This window comes from Vulpes vulpes, chromosome 14, assembly GCF_048418805.1.
Source record: "Vulpes vulpes isolate BD-2025 chromosome 14, VulVul3, whole genome shotgun sequence".
In the NCBI taxonomy this organism is placed as follows: Eukaryota; Metazoa; Chordata; class Mammalia; order Carnivora; family Canidae; genus Vulpes; species Vulpes vulpes.
The window spans coordinates 62486365-62503255 of NC_132793.1; the positions used below are offsets into that span (position 1 = coordinate 62486365).

The 16891-nt window shown below is 37.8% G+C and overlaps 2 protein-coding genes across 22 annotated transcripts in view; both read left to right on the forward strand.

The window, feature by feature from the left end:
- The window catches only part of MCTP1 (multiple C2 and transmembrane domain containing 1), a 531614-nt gene that overhangs the window by 326326 nt on the left and 188397 nt on the right, over window positions 1–16891 (forward strand). For all 21 annotated transcript variants that reach the window (XM_072736754.1, XM_072736756.1, XM_072736755.1 and 18 more), the window contains 2 exons: window positions 919–1089; window positions 4009–4139. In XM_072736754.1, coding sequence (XP_072592855.1) covers window positions 919–1089; window positions 4009–4139 — 302 coding nt within the window. The remainder of the gene's footprint in view (window positions 1–918; window positions 1090–4008; window positions 4140–16891) is intronic.
- Window positions 12902–13380, forward strand: LOC112915486 (U1 small nuclear ribonucleoprotein C-like). Its single transcript, XM_072736774.1, has one exon. It carries the CDS (start codon window positions 12902–12904, stop codon window positions 13322–13324), a length of 423 nt encoding a protein of 140 aa, XP_072592875.1. The 3' UTR covers window positions 13325–13380.

Consider the following 16891-nt stretch of genomic DNA (forward strand, 5'->3'; position numbering starts at 1 on the left):
CAATATGAAAGAAACAGCGGTCTTTATAGGACTGCTTGGTTCTGAATCCAAATTGAAAAAAATTTAACATTTTAGCTACTTTGATTTGTTGTGTGTGCTGTTTAGCTCAAAGAGATCATGTAACCATTTCTGGGAGGCTTCCTAATTTTCAAAAATTGTGACTTCATTCCCTGGCTTGAACGTTGCGATTTAGAATTGAGCATAATAAAAATTATTAAGGAGAATGTTCAAGTACTAGAATGAGAAGTAATTTCAGAAACATACCTGCCAATATAAATCACATGTGTAATTTTAAAAATTTGTGATGCAAGTTTCAGCATAAGCGAGACACCTCATATGGGCGTATTGATTTCATTTTCTGTTCTACAGTACCTTGTCTAGTGGGCTGAAACTCCATTGTCTCCTAAGATAGCAATAAAGAAGTTTTTTAATTGTCTGAACAGAACTCGTTACTAATCTCACAACTAAAACCCACTAGTAAAACCAACTTATAACATGAAAAGGATTTTTTTAAAAACCATTACTAATTAAAAACTAAATATAACAGTGCAGATGATATAAATGCCTTTGGTGTTTATAATAATTATTTTTCATATATTTGACACTGGCATATTTGACCATAGGCAAATATTCTTTGATATTCTTGAAGTATCTACATATTATGATTTTAAGAGTCGGAAAACTAGACTTTGCTTTGACTCTTCACCTCTTCTACACCTTAAATTTATGAGATGATAATTTCACATTTATAAATGGTTTTATAATTTAAATAATGATCTGTAAATTATTTTTATCTTTTTAAAATTGTAACTACCTGCTTTTTTATTTTTAAAATTTTTTCACAGAAGAAAGGGTACTGCCAAATGAGGCATTTGGTTTAAAATTCAATAGGCTAACTCTGTTTTCCTTTACCAAAAGTTTCAGACCCAAAGTTTACGTCTATCAGATGTACACAGAAAATCGCAGCTTTGGAGAGGAATAGTCAGCATCACATTGATTGAGGGACGAGACCTCAAGGCAATGGATTCAAATGGGTTGAGTGACCCCTACGTGAAGTTCCGGCTTGGGCACCAGAAGTACAAGAGCAAGGTAACCACATCTCTTTTGTGTTCCTCTCAGTATTTGGAAGGCAGTGGTTGGTTAATAGACATGCTTTGGAGAGGAAAACACTAGATGCTTTTTTAAATGCTTAACAGAACTTCTTTTGAACATCATGTCAGCAAAGCAGACCAATAACTGAACTATTGCATTTCTTACTTAATGTGCTCTGTGACCTTGCATAAACTACTTCCTGTCTCAATTTCTTTATCTATAGCACAATAGTTGAAAGTATCTCTTAAAAAAAAAAAAAGCTGGAACAAACCTATGTTGATGCCTGCACATAAAGTGCTCAAGAGTGTTGGTTACTATTATTATTACAATTAGTATTGGTATCAGTTCTGCAAATAGCATTATTTAACCTCCCGTAAAAATCTTTATACATTACTCTAAAACTTTTTCTTCCAACAGACTTGCACCAATGCAGATTGCAAGATTTTTCTCTCTTATTTATTTAGAAAACAAAGGGCCAAATTCCTGCTGACCATACTAGCAGTGTGCCATGGGGCAGGTTACTCCATGCCCTAATTTCCCCATCTGTAAATACGAGAATTAAAATAATAACTACTGGGGGGATCCCTGGGTGGCTCAGCAGTTTCGCGCCTGCCTTTGGCCCAGGGCACGATCCTGGAGTCCCAAGATCGGGTCCCGCGTTGGGCTCCCAGCATGGAGCCTGCTTCTCCCTCTCCTCTGTCTGTGTCTCTGCCTCTCTCTCTCTCTCTGTGTCTATCATAAATAAATAAAAATAATAAATTAAAAAAATAATAACTACTGAAAATAATAAAGTTATTGAGAAGATTGAATAAATACATGTCATCCACATCGAGGGCTTGTTTTGCACTGCCTTGTCCATAATAAATACTCAATAAATGGTAGTAGCCGAAAGAGTGGCAGCAGTAATAATAAGTATATTGTGTAATAACAATTATATTAGAAATAATATATTAAATAATCCTATTATCATTATTGATAGAAGTAATGATAGTAAAGGTCATAGTGATCATAGCTATATTGGGGGCACAATATATTGGGTTATCTAAATATAACCTTTTTGGGGCACGTGTCTGGCTCAGTCAGAAGAGCACACAACTCTCAATCTGCGGTGGTGAGTTTGAGCCCCACATTGGGTGTAGAGGTTACTTAAATAAATAAATAAAAACTTTAAAAAAAAAAAAAACAAGTACAACCTCTTTAATGGCCAGCTTTGCTGTATGGTAGTCATCACTTGGAACAAGTCATCATATCTGTCTTGTATTAAAAATCACATTCTACTTTGATGGGGATATCTCACTTTGACATTATCATTTTCAAGAACTTTTGATAAATAGCCTACCTGTGTTCCTTCTTGCACTGGAAGTTTTCATCAGTAACCAGGTAGTTAGAAACATCACAGAGCTGATTCGTTAGTAGGCAGTGAGAACTGCTTGCAGGCTGATTGGCTACCTTATTGAGTGCCCACATGGAGAGGGAAGGCATCACTTCTGACCTGAAGGAAATCATGTAGGGAAGATAATCCTAAAAAAGGAAACTGAAAAATTAGACTCTTAATGGCCAAATAAGTAAGACAGACCATTCCCCCAAAATACCATAGAAGTGTATCTGAGCCCAATAATGAGAGATTTGAATTATCATAGGATCCATCTAGTGCCATCTTTTTTTTCTTCTATGCACTTAATAATATATTTTAAAGAAACTACTGATTCCAAAAATAGGTACCTATGACCACTTCTACCTTGTCCTTTATCAATTAACATCATTTCCCTGTTCTGGTAGGCTTAAAACATTACTTATTTTTATAGTTCTGCTCTTTAGGTATGAAATATGAAACCCAGCTATGGACATGTGTCTCTCTTTGCTCTTTCTTTCCATGATATATTGCTGATTAATTTCAGATTATGAACTTTAAAAATTGTGATTCATTTGTATTACCTTTGCACATAACATACTTCATTGCTTTCAAAGTCTTTACATCTGAAGATCTCGGTCTCTTATACATTCAAAAGAGAAAAGGCCACTGTCTGACCTCTTGCTAAAAAGAAAGACTAGGGAAACAAATATGAATGTTGTTTAACCCACTGGTGAACGAAATTTCAAAGCACATCAGTATGAGTCACTTTATTCATTGATATCTTATCTGGATTATGTGCGGTTACAAAATTGCACTTCTGATATCTATCTTGTATTTGCAACGTAGAGATTATACACACACATTCATATTAATTCACAAACATTTTGACATACTGTTTTGGGGAAAGAGACCCGAAACTCTAATCAAAGACGTGAGTCACAATCTAGATACTGTAACATCAGTGACATAAATTCTAGGTCTCATTTTCTCCAGATATAAAATGGGGATGAAACATCAATGCTATAATTCTAATATAAATGTTTGCCTGACCAACCCAAAGTTACTTGCTGTTTCCTCCTACTCCCATAGATCTTCATTGTGTGGTTTTTATTCATGTATTCGGCTCAGAATTCTCATGTGTGTGGGGAATAAAGGGGGAAAATACCCTGGAAATCCACATCTTCCATTATTATGAAATGACAGACTGCAAGTTATGTCTTTGTGCATTAACTGGTTATGTAAAATAAATGCTAGTATCTAAGTGAGCTATTTCACTTATAGACTATTTGCCTTTTCTGTATAATTCATATGTCTCATCTCTTATTCAAGATGATGAAGGGGTGCCCTTTGGTTTTCAGGACATATCCTTGAGGGTTCCTTCAGATGATAGGCATTAAAGATGCTAGAGATTTAATGACTCATTTCCATCATTTCTGGAAGCTTTTGTTCAAATCTCACACATGCTTTTCTAGGTAGTACCTTACTTTTTATTTAAGGCCCCAATTTAAAATTTTTTAAATAGCTGATATTAATGAGACAATAATTACTTTTTGGTTTTCCAGATTATGCCAAAAACTTTGAATCCTCAGTGGAGGGAACAATTTGATTTTCATCTCTATGAAGAAAGAGGCGGAATCATTGATATCACTGCTTGGGACAAAGACGCTGGGAAAAGGGATGATTTTATCGGCAGGTTTGTATGATATGGTATTTTTGGTTCACTCTAGAGAGGGTGAATGTTGTTAAAAGGATCTGGTTATTGTCATTGATCTTTACCCTTTTGAAGGAAGGGATCTGACCATGGTAAAGCAACGCTTGGGTAAAGTGAAAAAGATTTGAAGACTGACCAGTAGGTGGCAGTTTTGACCAGTTGATGGACAGGCTATATGATTTGATATCTCAAAATTTTCTCTCCAGATGTCAGAACATTGTGTGTGCAAGTTATGGGAATTGAGAAAGAGGAATCTCATTTGATGCAAGATACTTAAACAAGTAAACAAAGGGCATAGACCTTGTCTGTAAAGGGAGCTGAGATAGTATTAGTTTTCACGAAGTATATTGTGAAACCATAAAATGCAGTTTCCTATAACTCCCTACAAGGTAGAGAATCTTTATAATCTCTTAGGAGTTCATAAATCTGTAGAGTTCTCAAGTTTTAGTGATGGAAACATGTAAGTGAGGCAGATCCATGTCAGTCTAAGAACACAGGGAAGAAAGGAGTATTTTGAGGCTTAATGACATCTCTCCACAAAGACAAGGTTATTTTGAGTGGCTGCTTGAATTATATGAATTATTTTCTTGCTTTGAAACCTATTTCTATGTTTTGATATGTATATGCCTTTGTAATAAAACACAATGAACCCCTCCAATACTAAAGTAAAGCATGGTGTACAAAATAATTTGTTAGTTTAGAATAGTCTTAACTTCACTGTAGTTCACATGAATTCCAGGTCCCTAAACAACCAACCTGAAGAAATGCATACATACTAATAATAATCAAGGGGATTTCATGCTAGAAAAGCAAGAACAGGAATCCATCCCAACATGTTTATCTCCTTGTTTTTTTGTTGTTGTTGTTATTCTGATATATATATATATATATATATATATATATATATATATATATATATATATATATAACAATAGTTTTCTTTATAGGATCATAAAGGGAGATGTTAAAGATTAGCTTCTTTTAACCCATGATGTTTTACTTATAAGACAAAATGGAAAAAAAAAACTATTGTAACCTAAAACTGTGTTACATTTCAGCCCATTTAAAAGGACAGGCCTTCTTTGGATATTTTTTCCCTCTAGAAAAACGCTATTTTCAGAGTTTCCTTCAAGTTCCATCTTGTTCTCCTGGGGATACATCATCAGTTTAAGTAGCTTAAGTATACATCTGTTAATACACTGAATACATTTCGTTATGCTTGTATGTCTATGTTTCTGTCTCCCTCAACATGCTATGAGCTCATTCAAGTAGGTGCTGTCGAGATGTTCCTTGAATAATTAATTAGTTTTCATAATTTATAGCAACATTAGCCATATTTGGTAACCATAAGAGAATCAGAAGGACTGTCAGGTGTAACTTGCTACCTCAGTCTCCTTACTTTACATTCATTTTTCTTATATTAGTAAGATAAGGAAATAATTGCTACAATGTGCTGCCTTCCTGTACTTCTGGGTCCATATCGCATGAAGTACATCTTCTCCCTTTTCCTATTGTTTTCCCATAATAACAGATGTCCTTTTATGTATTTTTTTCTTTGAAAATAATTTCCAAATTTGGAAATTATGACAGTTTCTCAGACCATCTGGTACTGATCTTTCCCTTTTCCTCACCTGATAATATTATGAATTTTTCAAGGGCATGGCTAATTATGTTATGGAAATGGTTGACAGAGAGGTGGACCTGTTTATCCCATCTCACCTTATTTCTCTGGGTTTATCCATAGTTCAGCAAGTTTTGAGAGAGCAGTAACAGCTGGCTGATCTGAAGAAAATAGGGGCTGTTCTAGACAACTGAGGGAGCTAAGGAAGTCTTACAAAATTTGAGAGAGAAGAAAACCATTTTTGGAACTTTGGAGTTGGTGAGCATGTGGAGGTGCTAGGCAAGTGGCGTGCCTGAGTGGGAATGGAAGCTTTGTGCCCTTTCCCCATACCTTGCCTGGGTATCTCTTCCATCTGGCTGTTCCCGAATTATCTCCCTTTATAATAAACTAGTAATGTGGTTGGATGTGTATTCTCCCTTTTTATTTTTTCTAGATGTTGGAGGTGTTACTCCTACATATAGTTTCTGGGCTTTGCCTGGATTGTTAGACAAGTTGTTTATATTCATGGTTATTACACAGGAGAACCCAGCAAGCAGAATCAAGGAGCCCTGGGCCCTATCACCTGCATTATGCTGATGGGTACAACTTTATGCTCTGCTTTCCAGTATCTTGGTTGTATTAAAACTGACTTGGGTGATGAGTTCAAATGCTACCACTAAAGAGTTAATAGGGGTTTTTTAAACTCCTTCATTTTGAATGACTGACTTTTATTTCAAGTTACATTTTTCTCTAAATATAATAAAAACTTACCTGGCATCAACCTCACTTTTTGAAAAGTCCTTTTTTGGTCATATGACCAAACATAATGGCTTATAAAAGCAATTTGAGCCAAAAAAACCCTTAAGATACACAAGAGTACAGGTGTAGATAAGATGACTCCTAGGACAGCTTTGGACTATCAGTTAAAGCCCCTTTATATAATAAAGGGAGTTACTATAAAATTTTGAAGTAATAACAAATGTTCAGTAAAACCTTTTTGTACACTAACTGCTAATTTAACCAAGATGCCTGTTGCAGAACAAGGAAATGACTATGGTAAATAATTTCAAATCTATTCAGTGTCCAGATATCACTAGAAATGCTAGATTCCTAACTTTGTGCCTATTAAATTGTACTTTAAACACATCCTACCACTGAAAAGCAAGGTATTATTGCATCTAAGGGGGTAGGCAGAGTAAAGTGTTTCTGTGAAGGTTGGGTGGTAATGGTGGAAATAATGTAGATTGTAATAGAATTCCTTGGGTTCCTAGAGCAGCGTAGATGAGAATTGACTTCAATTCCATTAAGTGAGAGTTCTAGGAGTAAAGTAGCAAGAGTAAGCTCATTGTGGTCCTCTGCCTTGTTTTGCAAGCTATCATTGCACCATTACATGTCCTATTAACTTTTTATTTGTTTAGAGATATTTTTTACATGTAACTAATGTAAATTTAAGGTGTACAGTAGTTGATTCGATACATTTATATATGCTGATATGATTGTCATTGAAGCTCTAGTAAGCACCTCTATCACATCCCATAATTCTTTTTTGTGATGAGAATAATTAAGATCTGTCTTTGTTAACTTAAAAATTAGAAACTATTCTGGGAGTTGGCCTGTAGTTGGTGAGTAAATTTAAAGTTGGCCATGAAGGATAATGCTGTCCCTTCAATAGCTAATTACTTTTTTTAAGGATACTATCTAAATTCAATCCTAAATATGAGAATGCTTGTATGGATTGGATTATCTACATAGACTAGCCTGTTGTGTTAGAGTTTTGTTATTGTCCCACTTTATTTTCCAGTTTGGGTTCCATATAATGATTTTTGAAAATGTATTTTGTAAAAGTATGCTCAATAACAGGGTTTTATGTTTTTGTTTTTGTTTTGTTTTGTTTTTTTTCATTATAAAGACAAGGCTAAAAAAAAAAAAGACAAGGCTGTGAAGGAAAGGCCACTTGCAAATTTGAAGTGTTGATATCAAGTGAAAAATATTTTATACTGAACACTACCCGCTGCCATTCTCATTTGAACCCACGCAGTCAGGCTTATGCCCCCAACAATCCACCTGAACTGTTCTTGTCAAGGTCACCTGTGACCACCAAGTTGTTAAATACAACAGCTAATTTTCAATCTTCATCTTACCTGACTCAGCAGCAGTACTGGGCTTGGCTGATTGCTTCCTTACCTTAAAACACGTTTGTCACTTGGCTTCAAGAACACCAGATTCTTTGTTTTTCTTTTACCTCATCACCTCTTTCTTCATGGTCTCATTCACAGACTTTTCCTCATCTCCCTCCTGTTTTAGCTCTGGAGAGCCTCAGGGCCCACTCCTTGGGCATCTTCTCCATCTACACCTGCTCCTGTACTGTTTCCATCTACTTTTCTACTTTCCATACTGTCTGAGATTGATAATGACAAACAGCTCCACTTCCTAACCCTTCTCTGAGCTCCAGATTCCAGGCCATCTGCCTGCTAGATATCTCCACTAGAATGTCTGATAGACTTCTCCAGTTTAGCAGGTCCAAAGCCAAATTTCTGACCCTCTATATCCCCAAATCTGCTCTTCCTTTCAAATTCTCCCTTATTTGTTGATAATGCCAAAAAACCATGGAGTCTCATTTGCTTCCTTTCTTTCTCGGACTCTTATCAAATCCATCAGCAACCTACCAATTTTTTCCTTCAAAATATACTCAGAATCCACTCCAGTCAGTATCTTGATCTTTATAATTCTGATTGAAGCCAGCCTTAGCTCTCATGTGGACAATAGCCATAGCCTCCTGTTCTTCCTTGCACATAACAAAATAATTTAACTCCTCTGCTCAAAACCCTTCAGTTTCTTCCCATCTTACTCTGGGCAAAACCTGGGTAAGTCCTTAGAGTGGCCTATAGTGCCTCTCGTGATCTAGCCCTGTTACCACTCTGCCTTGACCTTCTGCTGCTTTGTCCCTCCCTCCCTCTGCCTCTGTTCCAGCCTCTTTGCTCTTCCTCAGGCACACCAGACACCCCCCTACCTCATGACCTTCCCCTCCATCTGTAGCGCTCTCTCTTAGGTAGCCGCCTGGCCTGCTTCTTTACTTTCTTTAGGTCTGTGTTCAAATGTCACATCAGGGTGGGGGGCATCCATACCGACCCTATTTTAAATCCAAATCCCCTTTCTTTGACATTCCCTTTCCCCTATCCTGCTCTGCTTTTCTCCATAGAAGTAATCACCATTTGGCATGTACGCATTTCACTTACTTATCATTTGTTTCCCACCACTGGAATGTAATCTTCATGAGGGCAGAGATTTTTGAGTGTTTTGTTTTTGTTTACTGTCCCACCCCAATGCTTAGAAAACTATATGGCATATGAGAGGTGTTTAGTAAATATTTGCCAGATTTTAACTTAAAGACCTGAAGTTTGATTTAATCCTGGAAATTGTGGCTCTTCCTTCTCTTAGTTGACCCTTGATTGATGTGGGCTTGAACTGCACACATCCTTTATACACAGGTTTTTTTCAGTAAATACAGTACTGGAAATGTATTTTCTCTTATGATTTCCTTAATGACATTTTCCTTTCTCTAGCCTTCTTTACTGTAAGAATGTAACATATAATATATATTACATACAAAATATGTGTTAATCATCTATTCATGTGATCAGTACGGCTTCTGGTCAACAGTAGGCTAACAGTAGTTAAATTTGGGGGGAGTCAAAAACTATACACAGAAGTTCAATTGTGCAGAGGGTTGGTTCCCCCCGCCACTATATTGTTCAAGGGTGCACTGTAAATATATAATTTGACAATAGGTGTTAATGCAAAGGCAATTAGAACAACACGACTTAGTGGCAGGTACAAAATGTCAGCGTATTTCTATATAACTCATAAAGGGAGAATTAATGAGTTAGAGTGTGAAAGTATCTGAGTAATACTTTAAAAAATACTCAATTATTGCATTTTCTTTAAAAAGCCTATACATTTACCAAGATACTTATAACTTCACCATTATAATAGCCATGGAGTTAATGCCCTCTGGTAAATTTTACACAAAAATAATTTTCCAATGAGTAGAAAGAAATAATGATATGGGGATACCTGAGTGGCTCAGTGGTTGAGTGTCTGCCTTTCAGTTATGACCCTGGGGTCCTGGGATCAAGTCCCACATCAGGCTCCCAGTAGGGAGGCTGCTACTCCCTCTGCCTATGTATCTGCCTCTGTCTCTCATGAATAAGTAAAAAAAAAGGAAAAGAAACAATAATATCAATGTCCTATGATGAATAAGGCACTATTATATTAGCTCAATATGAGGGGATAACAAGAGTGGGTCATATTATGTCAACTTTGCAGATGCAAAAAGTGAGGAGGAAGGAGAAATAGAGGTTGCTCAGCTAGAATGAATCTGAGGGTGATTGAGTGAGATTCAAATCCAGAACTCCAGACTCTAAAGTCCACATGCCTTTTACTTTGGTCTTGTATTCAAAATGCTCTGAAGTCATTAAGTGCCCAATAAAATGCCAAAGAATCAGTAAACCGACTTAGGTGGTACACACAATAGTGCAAGTTTGAGCAACAAATTTTACCTGCCGCTGAACTATAAACTATCAAGTGAAGGTGAAATAATGTTAATCTGCATGTAATTATTTAACTTTCTGATCACCTGCATTTTGGCAGGCAAGACGGACTGCCACCTTTACGATAATCAGCTAATAAATCCTCATGATTGTTACACTTTTATGCAGAGCAGTAATCTGAACAAATTGGCTGCTGACAGCTGCGGTAAATTGCCAAGAATGAGTGCTGTCAGAGAACAAGTTGTTTTTATGAACGTGCAGAATGAGTAAATCCTGTGTCAAGCAATTTTATTCAGTTGGAGTTATTTGCAATCCAATATAGCAAGATTTATAACATTATTTATTAGTGTGCAAAATGCTTGTTTATCTTTAAAGTGGCATTGATTTGGGGTACATATATTTTAGGTTGGTGAATTGCTACCGACTTTATTTGTTGTCTTGTTATGAGGGCTGAGGCATTGGTTCTGCCCATGACAACAAAGTGCTACAGATGTAAGCATCGCTGGAGAGCTCTATTTCAACAAAATTTTTGTTAGTGATGTTTGATTAGAAAAACTTATTCCAAATGGGCAAGTTCTGGATAAAGAACAAATGCTTCCAAATTCTACAACCATAAAAATAAATCTGTGACTCTGTGTAATGCCGCTGGAAAGAGAATGTGGGATGTGTACATGTAGTTTGGCAAATGGGGAAAACAACCTTTGACTTTGGATAGTAACCAAATTAATGTTCTCTGAAGGTTGAAGGTCATTGCATTGAACACTCTGCAGTCCTGATTTGCAACATTTCTTATTTGTGATACCAATTCTCCAATGACTCTTACTTCCTGCATAGAATGGAAACAATCCTCCTGCATTAGGAATTTGAAAGCACGAAGACAGCTAGTCAGAAAATTCTAAACTGAAGAGAGTTTTTTCATGAAATCATTATATTTCACCATTTTTCTTACTAAGGATTGAGTGAAATATTTCATTAGGGAGATCGACAATATTTAAGGAGAGAATGGAATGTGTCATTGATTCTCATCTTGGTTTTTCATAAAAATCAACCCAAGCCAAATATATTAAGATTTCAATCTATTTTCTTTCATGGGTTGCTATTCTTTTTTTCTGAAGATTTCTTGCGACAATTTATACTCAATGCAGTGTTGCTTATACAGTGGGCAGAGTTTCCAAAGAGTTTTCATGCACCACCATGTGCATATTAAATCATTTACCACTGACCTTTGAGTCAGTGAATATGGAATCATACAAGTTTTACCAATGTAAAATATATTACGAAATCTCAAAAAGCTTCAGAATTTTATTGTTAACTTTGGTCAAAAATATGTAAAATATATGTTTTTTAAAATTTCCCCCCCACACCCAAGAAATTTTGTAGAGGCTTGTCTTCCTTTTCCAAAGGCTTTGTTTTTAAATGTCTTGCTAATCACGGTGGCTTCATAGTATCATTAGCTAATGCTTGAAATCACAGCACACACTTGTAAGTTTATTGTTAAAGTAGATGTAAATTTCTATTGCAAATATTACTCCTTATAATTTGGGGTTGTTTTGGCTACATTCTTGCTAAATCTGATACTACTGTCATTGGTTCATAAATCAGAATGTAGCTGACGTGGAGCTCTGCATATTCTTGTTTATCATTCTGCTCACTTGTGCTTGTTCAATTAGCATTATCTTCAATCCACAGTTTCTTTACTGGGATCTTTTAAAGCCAATTGTCCATTTTGTGAGGATTAGTTCAGTTAAAACTAGATTATATAATCCGTAAATCCACTTAACAAGGCATATATGAAGTGCAATTCAGTGAAAGCAAGTCAGCAAGTAAGGGGGCCCCTGTCACCCCCTCCGTGTTATGCAGCTCCAACTGTTTTCTTAAATACTTGCAGGCCATGAGTGACATATCTGATGCATGGGCCACCTGTGTAAATGCACACCTTCGATATTTATAAAGCTTGATTCCTGTCCTTTTTATAAATTACAAAAAAATCGAAATAGTCCTAACATTTGCCTCCTGCACCCCAGCCAGGGTGCTAAGCACAAGACTATTTCATTAGGGAGAAATACCATTGGTCACTGGTTCAGAAATGGCAGATGGAGAGCTAAGGGAGAATAATTGTGGTAAGAACACTGAAATTCTATTCTTTGAACTCCAGTGTCACCAAGTAAATGTGAAATGTTTCTTTCAATGTGGCTAAATGAATGCATACAGTTTTTAGAAAGCACAAAGAAGTTAAAGCCTTTGTATGGAAGTCAGGAATGTTCCAGTTCTTGCCATCATTAATTTCTCTGAGTCTCAGTTTCCCCATTTATGGATTGAGAGAAAGTAGCTCTGAAATCTTCAGTTTTGAATCTGTTTTGATTCTTCTATTGATTGATTGATTGATGAGTTGTGTTCGGCAGGGTAGTAAGCTTTTAAATTTTCCAGTATCAAACCAAGGCATATGTGACAATAAAATCACACATTATATTTAGATAGTACTTCCAGGCGGGATGGAGTGGCCAATGGCCTGCAGAGCAACATGCCTAAGTTTTTTGTTTTTTTTTTTTTCATGCCTAAGTTTTATTGTGACTACTGCGACACATACCTCACCCATGACTCCATCTATGAGAAAGACACACTGCAGTGGTAGGAAACACAGAGAGAATGTGAAAGACTACTATCAGAAATGGATGGAAGAGCAGGCTCAGAGCCTGACCGACAAAACAATCACTTCATTTCAACAAGGAAAGATACCTCATACTCCTCATACTCCATACTCCTTTGCAGGGGCAATGATCCCACCTCCCCCCAGTATCTTGGGTCCTCCTCACCCTGGTATGATGCTAGTCCCCCATATGGGGGGCCCTTCCATGATGCCAATGATGGGCCCTCCTCCTCCTGGGATGATGCCAATGGGATCTGCTCCTGGAATGAGGCCACCTATGGGAGGCCAGATGCCAATGATGCTTGGGCCCCCAATGGTGAGACCTCCTACCCATCCCGTGATGGTGCCCACTCGGCCAGGAATGACTTGACCAGACAGATAAGGAGGGACAGGAACCTCTTTATATTCATTTTATATTACTTGTTCTACTTCACCAGGAGATCATGGTGCTATGACTCTGGGTGTTTTCTAACAGCATGACAGGGAAGACCTGCTTCCACTTCCTATCAAAGAGAGAATAGTTTTTTCAGGGGAGTAGTGGGACAAAAAAAAAAAAAAAAGGCAATTTTCATTTGTATTGTGGAATGTGAAAATAAAATTGTCAACTGTTTCAGTTAAAAAAAAAAAAAGATAGTACTTCCAACTTTTCATAGTACTTCCTCATCCACCCGTATGTTCTTACAACTCTATGTGAAGAAAAAATATTTTTTAAAATATTTTATTTTTATTTATTTATTTTTTTTAATGTATGTGTGTATGAGAGAGAGCCAGCAGTGGTGGTGTGTTGGAGCAGATAAGGGAGGGAGGGAGAAGGAGAGGGAATCTCAAGCAGAGACTATGCTGTGCGCAGAGCCTGATGTGGGGCGAGATCTCAGGACTCTGAGCCGAAACCAAAAGTCAGATGTTTAACTGACTGAGACACCCAGGCACCCCAAGAGAAGGCATTTTAAAAAAAATCCCATTTGATAAGTGAGAAAAGCTAATGCACAAAAACTTTAAGTGACTTGTATAATATCAGAATGCTAATGAATAAGCTTTATTAAAACTTCAGCATTCTGAACCCCTGGCCATGGACTCTGAAGCCATTTGAACTTTGTTCAAAGCAACATGCTGAATCTGTGGTAGTTCTGGGAAAAAGGAAATGAGAAACTAGAAGGCTTAGCAGTGACTGAATCCCTAAAACCTAACAGAGGTCTGCCACATAAGGCACTTAAAAAATAGTTAATGAGTAAATGAGTTAATGAGTGAGTAAAACAAGTGCTAAAAGAGATCAAATCACTTTCTAGGAAGACAATGTAAGGTGATGGAATGAGCACATTACACACTATTCCTGGCTCTGCCACGGTCACCATGGGTAAATTTTTAGTCTCTCTTAATTTCCATACTGTTCCTAAGTACTTCAGTACTTGCAGAGCACCAACTATAGTTCCAGGTGCTATGCTAGGTGCCTGCCTTTCAGATGTCTTAAGATACTGGCAGAGAAAGACAACTGCAGGTTATTTCACTGAGAATTAGTAAAAATTTGGCAAACAAAGATAGATAGACACATCATCTCAGGCAGAGAGGTTGTCCAAACACAAACAGGTAAACCCTAGCATGGATAGAGGGAGAATCACAAGCTGTCTGGAATGGCTTCAGTAGTAAGTGTGAGTCAGCAAGTGACATACAGCTGGTGGTAGGTCATGAAGGGCACCATTGCCTTGCTTAGGGGATTTCATAGGTAGTGGGAACCTAGGAGAGGAACATGGTCAGGTTTGTATCTTAGACATCTGAAACTGAGGGGATTGAATTGTATCAGTCGTTTTTGCCTCAGCCAGATTCCCTAAGAATAGAGCTTGAGGCAATGATTAAGTGCTCATACTTCATTGGGAGGTACAATAGCCAGCACTGACAGTGAGAGAGAAAGAGCATAAAGCAGGGAAGAGTAGGAGGCAATGCAAAGCTGTTTCTGGGTGGTGGTGAGGGGGGATGGTTTCCTGTATCTTAGAGGTATAGCTGGTTGCTGTGCACCCATTTGGCCGCTTGTGGAGAGGCAATATGGAGAATCATAATTTGAAGCACTTTGGGAGTGGGAGGAAGGTATGGGGAGTTATATTCCCATTTCCTATTCCACCCATTTAAGTTTACCCCAAAGAAGACAATTGCTGCATTGTTTCATCTGGTTTCTTTGACAGGTGATCAAGGAGCCAGATCCCACAACTTACAGTGTGGCTTTTCATCCAAGCATAGATGGTCTTAGAAGCCAGAAACTTGGAACGTGTTGCAGTCAGACCTAGATGCACAGTGGCAGCCAAGGAGAGCCCTCAGTTTATTTTGGCAAGTGAAAGTTGAGCCAGTCCTAGGTGAAAGCCCAATGAAGACCCAAGAACAGTTAACCGGTCATGGTGGTAGGATGAAAAGCAATCCCTTAGGAAGGCACAGCCAAAGTCACAGCTGTGGCAAAGCAGGCAGCAGTGGATCCAAGAGGCTATGGCTCCAGGAGAATCTAAGGGGTTGGGACGCCTGGGCAGCTCAGTTGTTGAGTGTCTGCCTTTGGATCAGGGCATGGTCCTGGGATCAAGTCCTGCATCGGGCTCCCCACAGGGAGCCTGCTTCTCCCTCTGCCTATGTCTCTGCCTCTGTGTGTGTCTCTCATGAATAAATAAATGAAAATCTTAAAAAGAAAAAGACTCTGGATAGATGTATCCAATAGATTTTCAAACCAACATGTGGAACACCAATGTGAAACAGATGTAAGAGGAGCTGTTCTTTGAACCAGAGATGAGAGCACACCCTATTTTTTACCCTTCTCCTCTCCATGGTGATTTTTGAGGTACCCCTTAATGTTCCTTGGAAGACAATTTATTTTTTAAAATATTTTATTATTTATTTGAGAGAGAGGGAAAAGCAGACTCCCTGCTGAGCAGAGAGCCCAATGGGGGCTCAATCCCAGGACCCTAAGATCATGACCTGAGCTGAAGGCAGATGCTTAACCGGCAGAGCCACTCAGACACCCCATTCCTTTGAAGACAATTTAAAAATAGATTACATTATCTGCCTTCTAGAATCAACTTTAAGACTTTTTAGGGGGGGTAGTACATTTGAGGAATAATATTTCGTATAAGATGAATTTGTTCTCTTAGTTGTTTGGTTTGTGGAATTGCAAAGACAGGAAGATGTAAACAAGTATGAACATAAGTAGCGTTGTAACAAATTGTGAAATTTGGGGTTTCCAGAAATCTGTAAGTTCCTCTAGTTCATATCACAGATGAAGAAACTGGAATTCAAGAGGATAAGTTGGAAAAGGTCATACAGGTAATTAGTGACAGATGCGGGGCTGGACCCAAGGGAATCTGACTCCCAATCCTGAGCTCTTTTCCCTGTATACATATCTGTGTATATACTTTGGGAGTTCATGAATTTGCTTCAGGGCTTTTTAAATTTTGCATTTTAATTTTGATAATCATATGAAACTATTAATTGCTGCCTGTTCTGACCATCCAGATGACCACCAAGGACTTCTATATCCAAACTATAGTGAACCCTTTCTTTCTTTGTTTAGTACGTACAGGTGAGCTAAATACAGGTGAATCTGCCTGTTGGGCTGCTATACCAGACCACCACAGACTGGGTGGTTGTAAGCCACAGAATTTTTTTCTCACAATTCTAGAGGCTGGTAAGTCCAAGATCAAAGTACCAGCAGATTCTGTGTCTGGTTTCCTGGTCACCGACTATTGTGTTTTCTTTCTCTGTGTCCTTACGTGGCGAAGGGGTGAGGGATTGCTCTGGGGCCTCTTTTATGAGGGCACTAATCTCATTCATGAAGGTTCCACCCTCATGACCTGATTCCCTTTCAAAGACCCCACCTTCTAATGCCATCACATTGGCCAGTAGGTTTCAACATAGGAATTTTGGAGACAAACATTCAAACCATGACGCTGACCTATAACGATAAGTA

What these genes read in the sequence shown, in the direction of transcription:
- LOC112915486 (XM_072736774.1), top strand. Translation starts at nt 12,902, where the DNA reads ATGACTCCATCTATGAGAAAGACACACTGCAGTGGTAGGAAACACAGA.